Source organism: Puma concolor, chromosome D3 (assembly GCF_028749965.1).
Source record: "Puma concolor isolate L17-30 chromosome D3, mPumCon1.1.hap2, whole genome shotgun sequence".
Classification (NCBI taxonomy): Eukaryota; Metazoa; Chordata; class Mammalia; order Carnivora; family Felidae; genus Puma; species Puma concolor.
The window spans coordinates 38,030,050-38,054,247 of record NC_141678.1 but is presented as its reverse complement, the minus strand read 5'-3'; the positions used below and the strand labels follow the sequence as shown (position 1 = coordinate 38,054,247).

The 24,198-nt window shown below is 38.3% G+C and overlaps 1 protein-coding gene across 3 annotated transcripts in view; it reads right to left on the bottom strand.

Annotated features, from left to right (window-relative positions):
- The window catches only part of L3MBTL4 (L3MBTL histone methyl-lysine binding protein 4), a 449,596-nt gene that overhangs the window by 338,209 nt on the left and 87,189 nt on the right, over positions 1-24,198 (bottom strand). For all 3 annotated transcript variants that reach the window (XM_086682502.1, XM_086682503.1, XM_086682504.1), the window contains exon 4: positions 4,003-4,057. In XM_086682502.1, the coding sequence (XP_086538628.1) occupies positions 4,003-4,057 (55 nt within the window). The remainder of the gene's footprint in view (positions 1-4,002; positions 4,058-24,198) is intronic.

The following is a 24,198-nucleotide window of genomic DNA, read 5'->3' as shown; positions in this document are numbered from 1 at the left end:
TCATGTAAAGTGGTATTCTGGACTGGATTTGGGAACAGAAAAGGGACATTAGTAGAAAAACTGGTGGAATTTGAATAAAGTACAAAGTTTAGTGATAGTGACGTACCATTGTTAATTTCTTAGTTCTGACAAATGTCCTGCAGTCATGTAAGATATTAATGTTTGCAGAAACTAGGCAAAGGACTGAGCTCTACTATTTCTGCAATCTTTCTCAAGTCTAAACTTATTCCAAAATGGCAAGTTTACTTACAAAAAAAGGAAGAAATCCAAAAGCAGACATTCCAACCACATCCTTCTTTCCACAAATTGAAGCTTTGAGGAATTTATTTTTCAATATTTGCTTGACTGTACCATGATTACCTACTAATTGTGAAAAAAAATACTTGCAAAATATAGGAAGCATTCTTTTATTTCACAACTTAGAAATAATAATCGTTATAACACGTCATTCCTTCTGTTCCATAAGATATGTGCTTTTTTTCAATCATCACTGAGATTACTCTCCTGAGCTTCCCCCCCTTAATATGTTATCATAAACTTTCACTCCCGTGTAATTTAATTTTTTCCAAAAGCACTGAAGTGACCACACAATTGCTTACACACAGTTGTACCACAATGTCTTATCTACTCCAAATTTGTTGGACATTTAGGTCATTTCCAACTTTTCTCCACTTGTAATTAGTACTACAGGGAATATCATATGCATAAATTCAATGCGGATGGCTTATTTCATTAGGAGAAATTCCAAAAAATGGAGTTCCTGAGCTGAAGGAAATGTTTCTTTAACACTTTTGATAAATGCCATCACTATGTCCTCCAGAACAATGGAACAACTTATACTTCCAAGAGCAGTGTACTGGCAGCGCCCCCCGCCCATCAGCAAACAGGATCAGCATTTTTGTAACTGTTGTCAATTGGAAGGCTAAGAAATGTTCATTATTACATTTAAATGTGTATTTCTTTGCCTTCTAGTAAGACTAAATGTACTTAACACATTTATATTTTAGCTACTTTTATTTCCTCTTCCATGAATTCCTGTTCATGTCCTTTGTCTATTTTTGCGCTGAGATCTTAGTGCATTACTTTTTCTAAATCTGTTGTGTGTATGAACCTTCTTGATTTCCACTTTAATTTTTATTATGACATTCTTTGATTTACAAAGTTTGATTTGGATGTGTATACATGTCATTTTCCCTCATAATTTCTTCTACTCTTTTTATGTTTATACAGACCTCACTGCCCCAACACTCAACTAAACAAGTATTAGCAGTAGCTAAAAAGAGCACTTAAAATTCACAAGGGGAGGAGCGCCTGGGCAGCTCAGTCAGTTAACCGTCCAGCTCTTGGTTTCAGCTCAGGTCATGATCTCACAGTTGTGAGACTGAGCTCCACATCAGACTCAGCAAGGAGCACAGAGCTTGCTTGGGATTCTCTCTTTCTCTCTCTCCCTCTCTCTCTGCCCCTTTCCCGCTCTCTCTCTTTCTCTTTCTCTCTCTCTGTCTCTAAATAAATAAACTTTTTAAAAAAATTTAGAAGGGGAAAAGCCAGATCACTTGTCCAACTGAAGAAATGAGTTGCTTTTATTTTCAAGACTTCAAATGTACACATCTGGGATTACACAGTGATTGACGACACTACTTCTATACCTTTAATCATACATAATTATTAACAAATACCGAGACAAACCTTTTCTTAGTGGTATCCAATATAATTACCAAATTTTTTCAATCACCAGGAATAACATAACTCAGAAAGTCTCCAAAAGAACCAAAAAAAGTTAATCTCAGGGCATGACTGTCAGGAAAACTCTAGTTCAGCTAGTTCCCATGGACACAAAGAGCTACACGAGACAGCATTAGTACTTTAATTATTAGCAGCTATTCTTCCCATCCCATTTCTAAGCACGATTCATTTTCTCTACCTTTGTGTTAGCAGCTACAAAGGGAGAATGTTAAAGTAACAGGTAAAGTAGAAAGCGCATAGGCTTTAGAACTTGCTAGCTGTGGGTTCAAATCCTGGATCCACCATTCACTAGTTATTTACCCTAAATAAGTCAAATGGCCTCTGAACCAACGCTCCATCATCTGTGTAACACTGCAGTCAGTATTAGTGGCACAGACTGGGCACTCTATAAATGATTTGGTAATGATTTCCAAGGAAATGCCTTCCTTGTTGTAAAAGCAGGACTAAGAATTAAGTGTTTATTTTTCAATACAATTTTCTGTTCACATATAAATGTGCATGTGTACATTTGTTTGCTTTCCTTGTGTTATTAAGAAACTGGTAAGTGACTAAATCTTTTTTGTTTTGTAAGTAGCCTACAGAAAAAATTAAACAATGTCCAGAAACTATGGGAGGAAAATCCCCACTTTAATATGAAGATGAAAGGCCATTTAGGGAATGGTTTCCTTCATCCCACTACAAGTGGTACTTCAAAAGCCTCGCAAATAATTCAATTTGCATTTCAACTAGCAGTCTGTAGCATCTGTATGCACAAACCAAACCCCATCCTTCCTGTAAACATGGAGCTAACTTCAGTAGTTGGGGCAAACAACAACAACCTCAGATTTGAGAAGAATAAACCACTGGGGAAACTTTTGAGAATGGACCACTACCCATAAAAACAACTCTGACAATGGAAGAACAACAGCAAAAAGTCACTTTGTATTGAAACTGAAAAACTATTTATGATAAATATATATTCGGCTATAATGGAACTATAAATACTAAATTACTAAAAAAATCTTAGTTTTAAGGACTGAACATTCTTAAATTGTTGGCCTAACTCTGCGTCTTCTTCTTCTAGAATAACTGTTTTAGCCATGGAATAAGAGAATCTAAAACAATTTGCATTCGTGTGAAAATACAGCAGCAGAGGAGAACAACAACATAATAAATCACAACCTACTTCTGAGAAGAAAAAAAAACAATGTTTAAAAAAGCCCCGCTGTTAGGGCCAGGTAGAGTCCAAATTTATTTCTAGAATTCCAGTGTTGCATAACTGAAGTGTATTTCAATGGAGCTGAACATCAAGTTACATAATTACCAAATTACTGCATTCTATTTTGCTTTTTCAGCAAAGAACATGATGGGTCTGGCTGACGGCGACAGAAGAAAAGAATTTAAAGCAGCATATTTTGCTTATAGCAGAAAACAACTTTTATTTTAAAAGCATTTAGATGGAAGATCACCAATTTTCAATTTTTTGTCCCTAAACTAAGCAATATAAAATGGTCTTTAAAAACCTCAATTTTTGTTTGTCATTTTTTCAAGGTATTTTTAGTTATTGCCATTGTTTATTTTAAAAAGCTCACTCAACAAATACTTAACATATGTTAAAAAGATCATTAGAAAAGACTTATCAAATTTATATGCTTCCTTCCCATGGAGAGTAGCACAAATATTGGACATTCAGCTACATTTTACAGAAAATTTAATAATGGAAAATATATTCCAGGAAAATATCATCTGCACTTGTTGATTTAAATTTAAAGCATCAGAGAATTAGCTGAATATTAAAAAGTTGTTATCTAAAACTTATTGATGTATTAATAACCATAATGAGCGATATTCATTTTATAGCAAATATGCATCCTCCTCTAAAACATGACTTCAACGGAAGAGGACAGATGCAATCATTAGAAGATTAAACTACTCCGGGAAGAGCTTAAACAAAGAATTATAATAAACTAAGTAGCATCTCCCATTGTCTTGTTCTCTGGGAAGGTTTACAAGTCGGAAGTTATTTTACTTAAAGCATTTTTAAAAAGCAAATAAACGAGATCAGAGCTTCAGACTTTTTCTTGATGTATATTATGTGAAAATCTCAGATGACTAGGATGGTCTACAGAGGGGTATGGAACACAATGTCAATAAATGATGCTATGATTATACACTGAAATAAACAAACCTAAAACAATGAAAGCTACCCAACAAAAACTACACTTAAAAGTTGTTCATTGTTGTTCACAGACTAAAACTGTAAGGGATGGTCATGATTACCGTGACTCAATGGGGTGGCACCATCCCTGGGCTTCTTTTCTTCTTCAGCTTGCTCCTAGAACACAGAAAATGTGGTTTAGACCATATTTTTAGATACATATTGGACACACCAGAAAGAACTCTTCTGTGTGCAGGAAGCCAAACCGTGAAAAGCACTGTAAAGGCAGCAACAATCCATGAGTAGCCAATGCCCTCAGCTGGGTGTGCGACCTCAGAGGGCACACCATGATCCATCTGGACATGGCAGGAATCCTCTATTACTGTCTTAATTCTTTTCTGGCTAAAGTATGAGAGAGAGTAAGGTTCAAAAACAGTTTATACGGAAGCTGATAAGGACGCCTCCCTACTGCCTGTGTGTGACACTGTGCCAGAGGCAGGCTGATGGAAGAGTCAACTCCCACACCACAGCCAAGCCTCCTTCAGCCTACCGGCATCTATGACAATTTATTAAGGCTCAGTCAAGGTAACGTTATCTAATTTTAGCCAAACTGACCTCCAGAGAAGAGACAAATGACTTCAAAGATTCCTTTGAAAAAACCCCAGACTGCATATGACAAACAATACAAGCGCCCAAAAAGACCATGGCAGAGCTTCTCTCCACCGAGCAAGCAATTCATCAGACATTCTCACAGCAACTCTCGAAGAAAGGCTGACCACCTAACAAAGACTAAGGGAATAACTTCTTTTTGAAAGATACTCACAGTAACAAAGAGCGTTTGTTAGTGGGTACTCAGAAATGTGTTTCATTTACAATTTTGTAGTCATAAACATTGAATGCCCCCCATTCAAACTCATAATTATACACTTAAAAATTGAGGAGCAGAGTTTCCCAATTTTAAAATCCTCCAAATGAAGGGTTTCAGTGGGCTCTGAACTCACTTTTGGAAATATAAATATGCAATACCTCTGATTAGTTCCCAAGAAAAACTGTCATCAGGGAAGATGAAAAGTCAGCAGCTGAAATACACAAAAACCTTCACATAACTGACAGGGGTGCTGAGAAATGAGTGTCATGATTAGCAGGTTTGGCTAACAATCGTTTCTTCAGATTAGGCCTGTTTACTCTTGGGACATGTCTTTTTTTTTTTTTTTTTTAATTTTTTTTTTTTTTCAACGTTTATTTATTTTTGCGACAGAGAGAGACAGAGCATGAACAGGGGAGGGGCAGAGAGAGAGAGGGAGACACAGAATCGGAAACAGGCTCCAGGCTCTGAGCCATCAGCCCAGAGCCTGACGCGGGGCTCGAACTCACGGACCGCGAGATCGTGACCTGGCTGAAGTCAGACGCTTAACCGACTGCGCCACCCAGGCGCCCCGGGACATGTCTTTTTAAGCTATGACAAGGGTGACTGACCACCCCAGTTTTCCCAGGTCTGACATAGCCACAGCACTGAAGCCTGCATGTGGGGAAGCCCTAAGTTCTAGACAAACCAGGACACCCAGTGATCCCGGCTATGACAACCATTACAACCGAACCTAAAAAAACAGACTTCAGACAATGCCAACACAAAGCTTTGCATCAAGCTTTCAAAAAAGAATCATGCTTGCTAATATTTTAATGGGAGCAAACTTGTTTGTAACTGTTAAATAGCATTGATTTCATTTTTCTATGACACTTTCTTAGTTTCTTTTTTGGTTTATGGCTTTGAGGTGCAAAATACAATTTGAGTAATAGTAAATCATACAATTCTCAAATAAACGAATAACCCACATGTATTGAGATATGTGATTAATGTTTCTTTATTGATGGGTAAGCACACCAGGCTGCCACTTGCTGATACAGCCAGATACAATTGATTGTGAAAGCTTGGTATCTTTCTGTACATATAATTTGTTTTTTAAGTTCATATGGCTTAAGGTAAAAATATACAGAGAAACAAATAGAGTGAAAACTTTCCCACCCATCCTCCCCACTCTGGCCAACTCATAACACCTCCACCTGGAAATCACAGTTACTAGAGTCTAATATGTCTTTGTAAAGTTTTCTTTATAAAAACACAAAGAAACATGAATATACGTTCTTATTGTCTTGCTTTTATGCACAAAGGTCGCACATCATAATACAGTTTTTTCCCTCTCTTTTCATTTAACAAAATACCTCAGAGATCTTTATCAGATTATGAAGAGCATTCTTGTTTGTTCTTCACAGCTGCACAGCATTACACTGAATGGATATTTCATGATTTACTTAACTGGTTCCATATTTATGGATATTTGGGCTATTTCCAATCTTTTTTTCCCCCAGTCATATAATGCTACAGTGAAAAACCAGCACGTATGTCATTTTGCATATGTGCAAGGGTATCTATGGAATGACTTCTCAGGAGTGAAACTGCCAGTCAAGAGACTCGTGCTTTCCTGCTGCCAATCCCCACACGAGCTTTCCCACTCAACAGTCTCACAAGCCTTGGATCAGTGCCTGCTTTCCCACAGCCTTGTCACCAGGGTGTGTTATCAAATTTTTGGATTTTTGCCAAGACGGCGAGTGACAAACATCTCACTACAGTTAAATGTGCGTTTGTTACATTATGAAGAAACTGAAGATCACTTTGTATATTTAAAGCCACTTGTATTTCCTTCTCTGTGAAATATCTTTTTACATCCTTAGTCCGTTTTCTGTTGGAATGATTGCTCATCTTTGGGTCTTGATAAATGAGGAAGATTAGTCCTGTGTTTACATTATGAGATGCATTATTCTTTTTCCCCAGTTTGTCATTTGTCTTTTTCATTTTTCTTATGGTATTTTTTAATATGTAGGGATTTTTGTTGTTTAAGAAATGAAATTACAAACTTTTCTTTCATGGCTTCTCAATTTGAATAATCATTAGAAAATCCTTCTCCACTCCCAAATTATAAAAACCTTCTACTTTGCTTATGTCTATTACATTTACGGTTTATTTTTTCACATCTGATCTTTGATAAATCTGAATCTGAGCCAGGATATAGTGTGAAGTAAACATCCAGTATTTTCACCCAAGTGGCCCTTCACCTCTCCCAACATGTATGGACAATATACTGAACTCCCATGTGCATTTGCTCCTACTTCTGGCATGTCTCTTCTGTTTCTTTGTTTATCTGTCTTTTCAGTTAGCAGTACCACACTGTTTTAATGATGACGGCCTTGTGTTTTAATATGATTCCTAGACTGTTTAGCGTCTACCCACAATAAGCGAGTTCCCTTCTGTTCAAGTTTTAGAGTCAGGCATCTGAGGGTTCATCCCCAATCCACCTTACCAGTGGTATGACGCTGACCAAGTGACCTAATTTCTGTGAGCCTCAGTTTTCTAATCTGTGATCTGGAGATCATCTTAACTTCTTTACTGAATTGCTCCAAGGAATAGAGATCCACGGGTAAAACCTGACTGCAGCCTGTAACACATGGCAGACTCTCCATGGTAGCCGTCACAGTTATTCTGCCAGATTTCAAGCTGCAGACTTGAAATGGATCCAGACTTAATAAAAATTGTTAGCCTTCCTATTTGTGTTTACTGACTGAAGAAACATATCTCAAATGAACAGAATCTCTGATGAAAGAAGAATTCTGAGAGAGAGTAGAGAAGAATCTTAAACCACTAACTGAATTAATTACCTATTTAACAAATTTATTGAGCTATTCTTATATGGCAGGAAATGCACTGGGTTTTAAGGAGCAAATGAAACACAACACCCAGTGTTTGTTCACTGACAACCCATCATCTGATAGGCGTTCACTACTGAATGGCTGACTGAGGAAAGAATGAAGCCTCACATTTACTCTTCTGTCCCCCCAGCTCCTTATGACATACATTCTCACCCCCACTGCGACAACCCTGCAGCTGCCCATTCTCCATGCACCACTCTGGCCTCACCTCTGCCTTCCTGCCTTCATGCCTCTCATGTGCAAGCATCCCCACTGCTCTCCGGACTTTCTGTCCTGCCCACCCCCTGTTCTGTTCGCTCTGACACCTGCCAACCCACTCTCAGTCTCACAGGCAAGATGACCAATGGATCCACATCTCCCTCCACCATGTTTCAAACCTGCAGATCCAAAGTCCCACTACACAGCTTCATCTGGATGCCTTACAAGCTCTTGAAACTCAGTAATTACCAAAGGGAATTCATCATTACACTCTGAACCTCTTCTTATCCCCTGCCCAAAGTTCCCCAAACTCACTCTGCACTTTGCTTCACCCACACCCTCTCCTCCACCAGCTACTCTCCTTGCGGATTCTCAGACGACCCTAATGAGCAATGCCCTTGTAGAATCCCCTCCCCTGAGCAGGGGTGAAATTTGTTACTTACTTCTAGACCAAAGAATATGCCAAGGTGATGGGACAGTCAGTTTCTCAACTGCATTACAATATATGACTCCACACTAGCTGACTAAAGCAGGAGGATCTCCGGCCTTGAAATAGCAGGCTGCCATGCAGTGAGAGGACCCCATGACAAGGAACTGTGCAGGGCCTCTTGGAGCTAAGACTGGATCTTGCTTGAGAGCCAATGAGAAAACAGGACCCACATTCCTACAACCACAAAGAACAGAATTCTGTTGACAACCATATGAGCTTGGAAGAGGCCACTGAGCTCCAAAAAGATCTCAGCCAGACCAACACTTTGATTTTACCCTTTGATACCCCAAGCAGAAAATTCATTTAACTCATGCCTAGAAGACTGACCTATGGAAAGTGTGAGGTAATAATAAATGGCTGTTTTAAGCCACAAAGTTGGTGGCAATTTGTTAAGCAGCAATAGAAAACTAATACATGCCTATTTATCCTTTAGAAGTTAACACAAGGAGGTCTCCTTGCTCTTACTTCCTCCTCCCCTCTCCGCCCACGTTAAACTGGGTAACCTACTGAATCCTGGAAATTCCCTGTACAAATCTCTATTATTGGGCCTATCATCTGTCTTATTGGACTCACCTGCTTTGAGGAACTTACTGAAGGCACAGTCTCAACCATCTTTCATCCCCAAAAGGTAACTTGGCACCTAGTCTAGCTCAACAAATATTTGCTGAATGAAGGCATGAATGCAAGTACTTTTCCACCTGGTAGATTTCACATCCAATGTTATCATGCAATTAATAAAGTAGCATCCTGATAAAACATACTATAACCTAGAGCTTCTCAAAATTTAACATGCATATGAATCACCTGGGTATTTTGTTAAAATGCAGATCTTGACTCTATAGGTCTGGAATAGGGCCTGAGATTACCAGTGTCCAACAAGCCCCAGCTGAAGACACTTCTGAAGGTCTGTGGACCACAGCATGAGCTGTACAGCCACCATCTTCCAGGCAGAGGGTGAGAGTAGAGAAGCCATCCTATCTACCTCTGTTCTACTGCATGTGAAATGATGAACTGAATCGGTCTAATTTTCTATGGCAGTTCTTTACCCCAATTTCATCCCTTTTTACCCACTCAATACACAGGAAATTTACATAATTTGAAACAACACCAGTCTCTTCTCATAAAGGTTTTACTGCAAAAACTGAAATGGTAACAAGAAATAGTATTCAAGAGTTGATTATGTGAGCACAACAGCTACTGAAGCATTTTTATAATCACTGTATCATTCAAATATAAAAAGAAATATATAATATGCTGTCTGTCACTCCGTTAGTGGATTAGGATGTTTGGTTCACACTTCTTTATTTGCTATTGAAATTCTGCCTAGATAGAAGAAACATATCCTTCCCAAAAATAACATTACCTCTCACTTCAGAGTTAAATTATCCAAGCTCCTTATGTACATATGTTTTTTTTTTTTTTGGATGGATCAGGTTATAGATATGTAGACATATATATGAAAGGTCACCATTTTGTATTTAAGAATAAATTTATATTTCTCTTAAGATACACCGACCTCATTTTTTTTGGAAAATTTTGCAAATAAAAGAGGATTTAATATCTTAAAATAGATCAGAAAAAATGCTGAATTTGGGGTCAGGTGATCCAAGGTCAAGTTCCAATCCCACCCACAAAGAGGTATGTAACCATGAACAAATGACATATGTTATCTGCACCTACTTTTTCTTGTCTATAAGAAAAGGGATTGGACCAAATATTCTCCTGCAACAGGAACTCCTGCAAGTTTTAACATTCTGTGCTTCTGTCTGAGCTAACTAATTATTTCATTAAGGTAATAAATCCACACTGCTATTAATGACTAGAGAGTTAATTTTTTTAAAAAGGAAAGGAAAAATGAGCACTTTTCCTTATCTTCCCAGGCAGAACACTTAAGGAAATCAGTATGAGTTGAGAAAAATAAAACCATTACTGTGATTTCTCAGGTTTCAAACTTTACTCTTGAAAACTGAAAATAAAGCTTCAGGAAAAAAAAAGTGCTCTGAAAAAGGGAAGAGAGTGGTTTAAGGAACATAAAATAAGTCTTGCTATGGTGCATTTCCATTCACCAATTTAAAATCCATCATTTTGGAAGAGAGGATGATGAGGTGAGATAATAACCAAAAGGCTTCATGTTCTGCTGCCTCCTGATGGACCCGGATGCATCATATACTTTTACTACAAGTTACAGTGACTTTTCTGATTAATAAGTGTCGACATTTCCCTGTCTATGAATTCCAATCAAGGAAGCAAAACAAAAGATTTTCACCTATTGATATGTGGTTTGCAATTTCAAGTCTTTGCCCTGGAACTTCCAGATACTGCCCCTTCCTTTCTTTCACCCTCAGACCAGTCCCTGGAGCACTGGAGGATTTTCCAGCAACCACTATTCCTCTCCCATAAGAATACAGGATGACACCTATTGGTTTCATGGACAGTGGAAAACACTGAAATCCCCTTCAATGACTCCAGTAACAAACTACCATTTGAATTTCACTTGCTGTCTCAAGTCCACTTTTCAAATTCTCTTTTTCTCTGATTCAATGTGGGTGACAAATTGAAGACAAATGAAATTAACTTTTCAGATAAAATAAAAAAACAGAAAAGGATTATTTTTCATTGCTTTACTGCAATTCAGATGGAGACAGAGAAGGAAATGATCTCATTTTATTCAAATATTCAATATTCATTGTGAGCAAAAACTATTTTTCAATGGCAGTCATCTCTGGATCTGTTAGCATCACTCTACCTGAATAAAAACAAAATCCCATGTTAGAGGCCTAGACTCCGAGGAGGAAGGCTGTGATATAATTGTTACAAATGGTATGTGCCCTGTTCAGGGCCAGCTAGGAGCAGGGTGGGGGGGGGGGGGGGGGCGGGGAATCCCAGGCATATTTAAAACAGTATCTGCTAAGATGTCTATAAAAAATCAAAGAGAAAAAATCTAAAATAGCTCTATAAATATCTCCTCTCTATGGTTCCCCCATACATATTTTTTGAGGTGGTAGAGGGGCACAGGGAGAGGGAGAGAAAATCTTAAGCAGGCTCCATGCCCAGTGCAGAGCCCGACATGGGGCTCGATCTCACAACTGTGAGATGGTGACCTGAGCAGAAATCAAGAGTCAGACGCTTAACCGACTGAGCCACCCAGGAGCCCCTAGTTCCCCCATATATAAATGCATTCTATTGGCTGATGCAAACTAGTATATCAGTCATGTGTAGGGCAACAAAATGATAAAAAATTAAGTACTACTGAAGATTAAGAAACCAATGTAACCTTACCCTAAACATTTTCTCACTAATTAAGGATATTACAAAATAATTTCATTACATTATGCCCAAGTAAAAGCCAACCACAGCTCCCTCCTGCCAATACGTATATCAAGTTCAGCAGATACAATACAGTACAACTTCCTCTGCTCTATCTTCAAGACTCTCTAAGCTTAACCACTCACGTCCATCTTAGTCATCTTGCTATTTCATTATGTACCAAATCTTAGACTCACTGAAATGGAAAGACCCTTAAGATCTTTTAATCTAAGACTCTGGTTCTATAAATAAAAAAGCTGAGGCTCAGCCTGGTGAAGGACTTATCCTTGGTCATAGAGCTAATAATTATCATCAGAGCCAAAAACTGAAATCCAAATATTCTGACCCCCAGCCCAACACTCATTCTGCAAAACTGCCAACAGCAACATCTGCTCAATGAGACAAGTAATTATAATCTTGTCATTTATCACATATGTCATATTTGCTTCCAACCCCATACCTTTACTCATGCTGCTTTCTTGGCCCAGACAATCCCTCCTCTGACCTTTCAACTTCCTTATCTCTCAAGGTTAGTTGCCTAGATAGCACCCAGATGTTAAAACACAAATAAGTTATACTCTCGCATATTGCATCTTACCAAATTGGATTTTTTTTTTTACCAGGTTGGACATAAGAACCATTTGTCACAATAGCATTAAATATGCATTAAATTTTATTTGTTAAATAAATTAAATAAAGCATTAAATATGGACATCTTAGGTACTCCTCACCCTTCAAAGTCTATACATGAGCCCCTAATGATTCTACCTGGCCCTGAAGGTTGAATGTACCTACAAACACTAATGTGTATAAGCAGTTAGTTGTCTCACATTACCCCCTATAAGTTCTTTTCTCTCTAATAATAATAAACTTATTTTTCAGATTTATTCAGATCCTTTAGAGAACAAATAATGTCTCATATTTCTATTTCTCAAACTTCCTACTTCAATAATCAGATATAGATTCATAGATTTTAAAAGGTTCAGAAGAAAAGAAAGAATGGGAACCAGTATTTATTCAGTATTTTATATACACAATTATTTTATTCTGATATACTCAAATAAAATTTCCTTTTTTATTTGGTAAACTTGCATTTTTATGTAGGAAATTTGAAATTTTACAGCTTATATATGGTTTGGGGTTTCATGCACACCAAATGCACACCAAACATCTATGAAATCTCCTTGAAAAAAAAAAATGCTTAGTTTCCCCAATTATCGTGTGCCTACACTTTGCCAGTCAATTCTAATGGTGGTTGAGTGGAAAAGACTAACAAATAGCACTGAAAAGGGCACTTGTCTTTGTGTTATATATATGGAAAAGCATGACATGTTAGGGAATCTAACAGGGGCAGGGAAACTCCTCTCTCCAAATCTGCGGCAGCACTATGGGGCATGGTAAACAAAGCTCATTCATGTGATGGATTTCAGTAAACAAAGGCATAAGACATGCAATAAAACCTAAGTGAAAGAAGCACTCTTGCAGATGCTGTTAGAGTATATACTGGGGTGACTGCTCTGGAAGATGACATAAAAGGCTTATCAAGATTTTACATGCACATAGCCTTTAGTATGACACGTCTACTAGTAAGATTTGATCTTTGAATCAACTGCAAAAGTATATCAAAATATATGAATGCAAACCTTTGGTTTTAATACAGAATTATAACAACAAAAACTAAAAATCATCTACATGTTTGGAGTAGAGTACTGCTTCAATAAATTATGGTACATTCACAGTATGGAATATTAAGCACCACTGAAAACAATGGAAATATCTGCATCTCTAAGACATATGTGTTTAACTGCAAGAAAAAGCAAGATACAGAACAAGAAATAAAGTATGAGCACATTTGGGTACATGTATGCATTCATGCCTGTATTATGTATGTATGTATGTATGTATGTATGTATGTATAAAGGGTTTGGGTTTTGTAGGTTCCTTTTTTTTTTTTTTTTTTTTTGCTTTGATTCCTATATAGATTCACAAGAAAATGTAAACAGTGATCGTACCTTTAAAAAAAGATTTGGGAGTTAGCATGTGTGTGAGTGGGTATGATAGAGAATTTACTTCTTATTTTCATACTATTTATATTATTTTTTTAACTATGTGCCTATTCATAGAAAAATGTAAATAAATGCTTTTAAAATTCTACAAATACATAAAATAAATACTAGTATATGAAGACTCATTGACAGATATTATTATCAGCTTCTGGAAATTATAAGACACTGAAGATATGAAATTACTACCTCAAAAGCAGATGTTTAGAAAGTACCCAACTGTTCATTAGTTTTATCTTTAATGTGTTTAATCTATCAATGCTATTTTGCTTAATTAACTGGAAATTTGACTTGTAAACTCATAAAGGTAACAGAGAAAGTAAAGAATATTATTGATATTTCAAGCAAATTCCAAACATAATTTAAGTAGTTTAACTCAAACATAATTGAACCCCTTCCTCTACATAGTGAATGCAGCCACAGATGTAAATCAGCTTACTGTATTAAACTATTAAATTTAACTAATTACACTGGACATTGTAATTGGAAATGAGCCCCTAGCTGTCAGTATAATGTGGAATTCATCCTAAATTCATGTCTTTTCTATTATCCTGTGTGAATATTCTCTTTTTTAATGTTTTTATTTATTTATTTTGAGAGAGAGTGATAGAGAATGAGTGGGGGAGGGGCAGAGAGGGAGGGTGACAGAGAATCCCTCTAGCATAAGAGCCTGACATGGGACTTGAACCCATGAACCATGAGATTATGACCTGAGCCAAAATCAAGAGCCAAACGCTCAACCAACTGAGCTACCCAGGTACCCCATGAACACTCTTTAAAATAATTATATGTTCCAAACACTTCAAAACTCAAATAGGTAATACAGTCCTTTGAAATGTCATTATCTACTATTGATCAAAGAAGTCCGTTTGACTGAGGTAGCCATTAAACACTAGGAACATCATTTAACAGATATTTTTGGAAATCCAGGCATGTAAGGTGCCACACTCAAACAGCACCTATGTAAGTGTTGAGCACTTCTGGGGTTCAAAAATGGGAAAATCCCCATATGGAATGGAAATAATGGTAAAATCACTGGCATCAAGATAGGCCTTAAGAGAAAACTGGAATTTGTGCCAATACAGAAAAGACAGAAGGTTGAATATTCGTGTTGTAGGGCAAGATAACAGAAGTTCTGAGAAGGGACAGTAATAATTTTAGCAGCTTAAAAGGAAATGATACTGAGAAAAGGTAGCAAATATGTTTGGATAGGAGAGGTGGTCTCAAATACTAAACTAAAAAATAAAATAAATATTCAGCAGCCAATACTGATTAACTATAGGACTATTGGTACAGGTAGGATAGGCCTAGCTATTTCCTTAGGACAACGGTTCTCAATCATGAGTGTGTACCACAATCACCAGGAGGCCCTGTAAAATATAGACTGCTCAGCCTCACTTCAGGGTATCTGATCCAGTAGGTCTGGAGTAAAGACCAAGAATTTTCATTTCTAACAAACCCTCAGGTTTGTTGATGCTGATGCTGTTGTTCTGGAGACCAGAGCTGAAGAACCACTATCCAAGAACAACTGAGAGCACATCAAATACCTTGTCTCTTCAGAGGGCATGACACAAAACACCAGAAATGCTGAGAAAAATGGCATCCTCACATAACTTGAGACAGGTTCAGGCCTTCCTAAGTCTGATCCAAGCAACCCTCACACTCAACTCTCATGGAACTGATCTATGAAATGCAACCAATGTGGACTTCTGGGGGAATGGTCCTTGGTCCCACGTTAACCACCCCACCTCCCAGTGAGTCAGACCAAAGGAAACAGTTCTGTAACTAGACACAGACCTACACTTATCATCTTAAAACCAACCATGAACAAGATCATCACTTGATATGTCTTATTTAATTCCCAGAGTTCAATAAACTGTACCTATTTGACAAAGATTGTGTGACACCATGTCACTTCACCAACTGCAGTGTGAAAATGCATAACAACCCACATTAAGACCCCAAAACCAATACATGATGAAAGCCCATGAAAGGGTCACTAATGAGAATGTTCTAATAGCCCACTATCCCCAAAACAGTCATTATGGAGGTTGCCTGGTCACTTCTTTCCCCTTGAAATTTGTAGGAATACAAACAGTTGCCATAGGGAAAGAGCACAGGATGCATATTAAGAAGCAAGATGCATTATTAAACCCTCTGGCTGTCAAGATGTCACTGTGAGGTATTTTTTAGATGTGATAAACATTCAAATAGAGGAAGTTAAGATGGTGAAGAAGCAGGGGGACTGGGATTTCCCTTGTCCCTCAAATACTGCTGTATTGAGGTCATAACACTTGAAATACTCAGGAATACAGTCTTCAGAGTGACAGAAAAATCTCCACAGGTGGACGGAGACAGCTTGGCGGGACAGAAGTGCATGTCTGTGAATTGGGGGAGATAAAATAGCATAGGCACTGAGGGGAGGGAACCCCTTAAGTGGAGGGACAAAAGGGAGAGAAAGAGAGGCTGTCGAAGTGTGGTATTGTGTTACGACAAGAGAGAAACCTCTATGGACCATGGACTGGAGAATGAGAAATACAGAAAATATCAGTTTCTACTTTGCAAACAGCCTTAGGAGCTGAAGACTGAAGTTTTCAGGGTTGTGTGACTTTCTCCAGACCAAACCCCATATGGTGTGCATTCACCTGAGGGGTGGGAGCCAGCCCCGGGACACTGGGAGAGAACGGTCCCCTCCCTGGAGTACTGTACAAATAGGGTTTATTGCCACCCACCCCAAGGACAAAAGACCCTGCAGGCACCAGCCAGAGGCCCTTTGTCAGCAGGGAGGAGTGGCACTACCCCAGAACCAGGCCCAGGTGGAGGAGGGATCCTTTCACACATGTAGTTTTGAATCCCAGCCCAGGGTCTGGGAGGCACGGGACACTATGGAGCAGGACAAGCCAACTGCCCACCCCTACTCTGTGAATGTTGCCTGAACAGAGTGATTTGAGACACCTGGTCTGGTCTGGGGAGGAAAGATTCGGGTGTCACCATTTTTCTCCCCATCACCCACATGGCAGGGTTTCAGGGAACAGGACAGCGGCCCCCAGTGGAGGTGGACCCGCTTACACCAAACCCTGCCACTCTGTGTCTGGTTACTGCTTATCTACTGGAGCAGGACAAACACTGAGTGAACCAGATGGCCTCTCCTCCAGACCAGCACAGCTACCAGTCCCAGAAACAAACAGACAACTGTCCTGCAGTTTTGTATGTTAGTCTGGTATTTTTTTTTTCTCTCTCTTTGCTTTCCTTCTCTTTTCCCTTCTAAACCCTTTGGAATCAGGCTCATAGTTTCTGATTTTATTTTTGGCTAATTCTTATCCTATCTATATCTATATCTATATCTATATCCCTTTTTTTCTTTCTTTCTTTCTCTGTTATGTTGTTTGTTTGTTTAATCAGGTATTTTTATTCAATATTTCTTTGATTGTCTGCCTGGTCTTTTTTGCCCCTTAGTTTTTCTCTTTGTATGGAGTTAGGTCGCCTGCCCTTTCCTTTTTTCCAGGCTTACGTCAAAGAACAAATCAAAGCATACCGGGAAGAAGGTCCAAACAATCCACCACTACAAGCAGTGGGATAGAGCAGCCAAATATGCAACAACAGAGTACATGCAAAACACTCCAAAAACACTTTATGAAGTGTCAGGCCCTAGACAATGTATGACCCCTTTTTAATATGGCGGTATCACAGGTTCAGGACACATAACAAGCTATTAAAACATGTAAAAGACAGAACCCTAACCAAAATGATGAAATGGAGGAATTCTCCTCAATGAAAATTCCAGGAAGAAATGACAGCCAGAGAATTGCTCAAAACAGATCCAAACAATATATCTGAACAACAATTTAGAATAACAGTCATAAGACTAATAGCTGGGCTTGAAAAAAAAAGTATAGGAGACAGCAGAGAATCTACTGCTGTAGAGATTAAAGACCTAAGAAATAGTCACAAAGAATTACGAAATGTTGTAAATGAGATGCAAAAAAACTAGCAGCAGTGACAACCAGGATGGAAGAAGCAGAGGAGCAAATAGGTGAAGTAGAAGATAAAATTATGGAAATGATGAAGATGAGAAAAAGAAGGAAAGGAAATTACTAGATCACGAGGGGAGAATTAGAGACCTAAGAGATTCAATGAAATGAAATAATAGCCATATCATAGGAGTTCCAAGTTAGAAAGACTGAGAGAAAGGGGCAGAAGGTTTATTTGAACAAATTATAGCTAAAAACTTCCCTAATTTGGGGAAGGAAACAGATATCCAAGTCCAAGAGGCACAGAGAACTCCCTTCAAAAACAACAAAAACAGGTCAACACCATGACATGATAGTGAAACTGGTAAAAATACAAAGATAAAAAGAGAATTCTGAAAGCAGTTAGGGACAAACAGGCCTGCACCTACAAGAGTAGACATAAGGATTGTAGCAGATCTGTCCACAGGCCAGAAGGGAGTTGCAGGAAATATTTAACGTTCTGAAACAGGAAACATATGCAGCCAAGAATCCTTTATCCAGCAAAGCTGTCACTAAGAACAGGAGAGATAAAGGCTTTCCCAGACAAACAAAACTAAAGGAATTCATGACAAATAGACCAGCCATGCAGGGAACCCTAAAGGGGATTCTGTGAGTGGAAAGCAGCAAAGACTACAAAGGACCAGAGACATCACCACAAGCACAAAACCTACAGATAACACAATGCCACTAAATCCATATCTTTCAATAATTACTCTGAATGTAAATAGACTAAATGCACCAATCAAAAAACACAGGGTATCAGAATTGATAAAAAAATAAGATCCATCTATATGTTGCCTACAAGAGACTCATTTTAGACCTGAGGACATCTGCAGATTAAAAGTGTAAGGATGGTGGGGCGCCTGGGTGGCGCAGTCGGTTAAGCGTCCGACTTCAGCCAGGTCACGATCTCGCGGTCCGGGAGTTCGAGCCCCGCGTCAGGCTCTGGGCTGATGGCTCGGAGTCTGGAGCCTGTTTCCGATACTGTGTCTCCCTCTCTCTCTGCCCCTCCCCCGTTCATGCTCTGTCTCTCTCTGTCCCAAAAATAAATAAAAAACGTTGAAAAAAAAATTTTTTAATAAAAAAAAAAGTGTAAGGATGGAGATCTATCATGCTACTGGATGTCAAAAGAGAGCTGAAGCAGCCATACTTATATTAGACAAACTAGATTTTAAAACAAACACTGAAACAAGAGATGAATAAGGTCATCATAATTAAGGGTCTATACATCAATAAGAGATAACAATTGTAAATGTTTATGCCCCCAATGTGAAGAACCCAAATATGTAAATCAATTAATCCCAAACACAAATGTATAGATAATACTGTGATTATACGAGACTTGAATACTCCACTTAAAGCAATGGACAGATCATCTAGTCAGAAAACTAATAAGGAAACAACAGCTCTGAATGACACATTGGACCAGATGGACATAACAGATATATTCAAAACTTTTCATCCAAAAGCAGCAGAATACACATTCTTCCCAAGTGCACATGGAACATTCTCCAAAATAGATCATATACTGGGTCACAAAAGAGCCCCCAGAAATACAAAAGGATTGAAATCATACCATGTATATTTTGATATTGCAAAACTTGAACTAACCACAAGAAAAAATTTGGAAAGCACACAAATAGATGGAGGTTAAAGAACATTCTACAAAAGAATGAATGAGTAAACTTAGGAAATTAAAGAAGAAATTTTAAAAATATATGGAAGCAACTGAAAAATGAAGACATGACAGTCCAAACCCTTTGGGATGCAGCAAAGGCAGTCCTAAGAGGAAAATGCATTGTAATTCAGGCCTATCTCCAGAAGTAAGGTCCCAAATACATAACCTAACTTCACACCTAAAGAAACTACAAAGGCAGCAGCAAAGAAAGCCCAAAGCCAGCAGATGATGAGAAATAATAAATATTAGAACAGAAATAAACAATATAGAATACAAAAAAAACTAGTATAAAAGATCAATGAATCTAAGAGCTGGTCTTTTGAAAGAAAAAACAAGTCTGGCCAGACTTCCCAAAAAGAAAAGACAGAGGACCCAAATAGATAAAATCATGAATGAAAGAGGAGAGATCACAACCAACACCACATAAATACAAACAATTATTAGAGAATACTATGAAAAAGCATATGCCACCAAATTGGACAATCTGGAATAATGGAAACACCCACATACTACCAAAACTCAAAAGGGAGGAAATAGAAACTTTGAACAGACCCATAGCAAATGAAGAAACTGAATCAGTTATCACAAATCTTCCAACAGGGGCACCTAAGTGGTTCAGTCTGTTAAGCATCCAACTTTGGCTTAGGTCATGATCTCACAGTATATGGGTTCAAACCCCACAAAGGGCTCTGTGCTGTCAGTGCAGAGCATGGAGCCTTCTATGAGTTCTGTGTCTCCCTCTCTCTCTGCCCTGCCCCCACTCACGCTCTGTCTCTCTCTTTCAAAAATAAATAAATATTTTTACAAAATCAAATGTTAAAGAAAATTTTTTTAAAAATCTCCCAACAAAAGTCCTAGGTCAGATGGCTTCCCAGGGGAATTCTACCAGACATTTAAAGCAGGGTTAATACTTATTTTTCTCAATCTGTTCCAAAAAACAGAAATGGATGGAAATCTTCCAGACTCATTCTATGAAGCCAGCACTACCTTAACTTCCAAACCAGACAGAGATCCCAATACAAAGGAGAATTACAGGCCAATATCCCTGATGAACATGCATGCAAAAACTCTCAACAAGATACTAGCAAACCGAATTTAACAGTATATTAAAAGAATTATTCACCGTGATCAAGTGAGATCCATTCCTGGGCTGCAGGGCTGGTTCAATATTTGCAAATCAATGTGATACATCACATTAATAGAAGAAAGGATAAGAACCATATGATCCTGTCAATAGACACAGAAAAAGCATTTGACAAAATATAGCATCCTTCCTTAATAAAAATCCTCAAGAAAGCCCTGAAAGAAGGAATATACTTAAACACATTAAAGCCATATATGAAAAGCCTACAGCTAATATCATCCTCAATGGGGAAAAACTGAGAGCTTTCCCCTGAGATTAGGAACACAACGGGGATGTCCACTCTCACCACTGTTGTTTAACATAGTGTTGGGAGCCCTAGCCTCAGCAATCAGGCAACAAAAAGAAATAAAAGGCATCCAAATTGGCAAAAAAGTCAAACTTTCACTTTCCACAGATGACAGGATACTCTACATGGAAAACCCAAAGACTCCACCAAAATACTGCTACAAATGATACATGAATTCAGCAAAGTTGCAGGATATAAAATCAATGAACAGAAATCAGTTGCATTTCTATACACTAATAATGAAGCAACAGAAAGAAATATCAAGGAATCAATTCCATCTACAATTGCATCAAGAACTATAAAATAAATACCTAGGAATAAACCCAAACAAAGAGATAAAAGATCTGTACACTAAAAACTATAGAATGCTTATGAAAGAAACTGAAGAAGACACAAAATAATGGAAACACATTCCATGCTCATGGATTAGAAGAACAAATATTGTTAAAATATCAATACTACTCAAAGCAATCTACATATTCAATGCAATCCCAATCAAAATAGCACCAGCATTCTTCACAGAGCTAGAAGAAACAATCCTAAAATTTGTATGGAACCACAGAAGACCCCAAATAGACAAAGCAATGTTGAAAAAGAAAAACAAAGTTGGAGGCATCACAATCCTGGACTTTATCCTGAATTACAAACATGTAATCATCAAGACAGTATGGTACTGGCACAAAAACAGACACACAGACCAATGGAGTAGAACAGAGAACCCAGAAATGGACCCACAAATATATAGCCAACTAATCTTTGCAAAGCAAGAAAGAGTATCCAATGGAAAAAACACAATCTCTTTAGCAAATGGTGCTGGGAAACTGGACAGCAACATGCAGAAAAATGAAACTGGACCACTTTCTTATACCTTACACAAAAATAAATTTGAAATGGATGAAAGACCTAAATGTGAGACAGGATACCATCAAAATCCTACAGGAGAAAACAGGCAGCAACCTCTTTGACCTTGGCCGCATCAACTTCTTATTTGACATGTCTCTGAAGGCAAGAAAAATAAAAGCAAAAATGAACTATTGGGACCTCATCAAGATAAAAAGCTTCTGCACAGCAAAGGAAACAATCAACAAAACTAAAAGGCAACTGACAGAATAAGAGAAGATGTTTGCAAATGCCAGCCATATCAGGTAAAGGGTTAGTATCAAAACTCTATAAAGAATTTACCAAACTAGGGGCGCCTGGGTGGCGCAGTCGGTTAAGCGTCCGACTTCAGCCAGGTCACGATCTCGCGGTCCGTGAGTTCGAGCACCGAGTCAGGCTCTGGGCTGATGGCTCAGAGCCTGGAGCCTGCTTCCGATTCTGTGACTCCCTCTCTCTCTGCCCCTCCCCCGTTCATGCTCTGTCTCTCTCTGTCCCAAAAATAAATAAACGTTGAAAAAAAAAATTAAAAAAAAAAAAAGAATTTACCAAACTCAGGGGTGCCTGGGTGGCTCAGCCGGTTAAGTGGCTGACTTCGGCTCAGTGCTGACAGCTCAGAGCCTGGAGCCTGTTTCAGATTCTGTGTCTCCCTCTCTCTGACCCTCCCCAGTTCATGCTTTGTCTCTCTCTGTCTCAAAAATAAACGTTAAAAAAAAATTAAAAAAAAAAAAAAAAAGAATTTACCAAACTCAACACCCGAAAAAAAAAAAAAAAATCCAGTGGGCAGAAGGCATGAATAGACAGTTTTTCTCTCTTTTTTTTTTTTAATGTTTCTTTTTGAGAGAGAGACAGATCATGAGTAGGGGAGGAGCAGAGAGAGAGGAAGACAGAATTCGAAGCAGGCTCCAGGCTCTGAGTTGTCAGCATGGAGCCTGAAGCAGGGCTCGAACTTACAAACTGCAAGATCATGACCTGAGCCAAAGTCAGACGCTTAACTGACTGAGCCACACAGGTGCCCCGACACTTTTCTAAAGAAGACATCCAGATGACAAACAGACACATGAAAAGATGTTCAACATCGCTCATCAAGGAAATACAAATCAAAACCACACTGAGACACCACCTCACACCGGTCAGAGCAGCTAACCTTAACAACTCGGGAAACAACAAATGTTGGTGAGGATGTGGAGAAAGGGGAAACTTCTTGCAGTGTTCGTGGGAATGCAAACTGATGCAGCCACTCTAGAAAACAGTGTGGAGATTCCTCAAAAAATTAAAAATAGAATGACCCTATGACCCAGCAACTTCAGTACTAGGAATTTGTCCAAAGGATACAGGAGTGCTGATTCGAAGGGGCACATACACCCCAATGCTTATAGCAGCACTATCAACAATAGCCAAATTATGGAAAGTGCCCAAATGTCCACCATGATGGATGGATAAAGAAGATGTATACACACATACATACATACATACATACATACATACATACGTACATACAAAATGGAATACTACCCAGCAATGAAAAGAATGAAATCTAGCCATTTTCAGCAACATGGATGGAACTGAAGGGTATTATGACAAGCGAAATAAGTCAGTCAGAGAAAGACAGATATCCTATGATTTCACTCATATGTGGAATTTGAGAGTCTTAAAAGATGACAGTAGAGGAAGGGAAGGAAAAATAAGATACAGAGTAGGAGGCAAACCATAAGAGACTCTTAAATACAGAGAACAAACTGAGGTTTGATGAGGGGGGGGTGGAGTGGTGGTGAAAATGGGTATAGGGCACTTGTTGGGATGAGCACTGGGTGCTGTATGTAAGTGATGGATCATAGGAATCTACTCCTAAAGCCAAGACTACATTGTATGTTAGTTAACTTAACAATAAAAAACAAACAAAAAAAAACCATTCAAATAATAGACTCTGAGTAAAGCAGATTAATCTCCATAATGTGGGTGGGCCTCATCCAATCAGTTGAAGGTCTTACAAGATAAAAGACTGACCTCTCCGAAGAAGAGGGAACTTTGCCTGCAGAATGCCTCCAGATTCAAGTCTGCAACATCAATTCTTTTGTGGGTCTGCAGTCTACAAACCTGCCCTATAGATTTCAGACCTGTCAGCCCCCACAATTGTATGAATCAATTTCTTTAAAATATCTTTTAAATAAATCTTTCTATATACATGTACACACATATACATACACATACACATATACATATACATATACATATACATATACATATAATTCATCATTATCAAGTAGGGACAAAGATTGTGAACAGAGAGTGTGTGACAGGACTGTCAGCTACTCCCATTGGTTCTGTTTCTCTGCAAAACCCCAACAAACACAACGCCCTCCAGTTCACCATCTCTATCCCTCACTTGATAATGATCAATTACCTTCATCTTTAAAACAGAAGTCTCTAAAACCTAAGACATGCCAGGACTGATACTTGATGGATTTTCTTTCTGGAATTTCCCTGTACATACATAGGTATAGC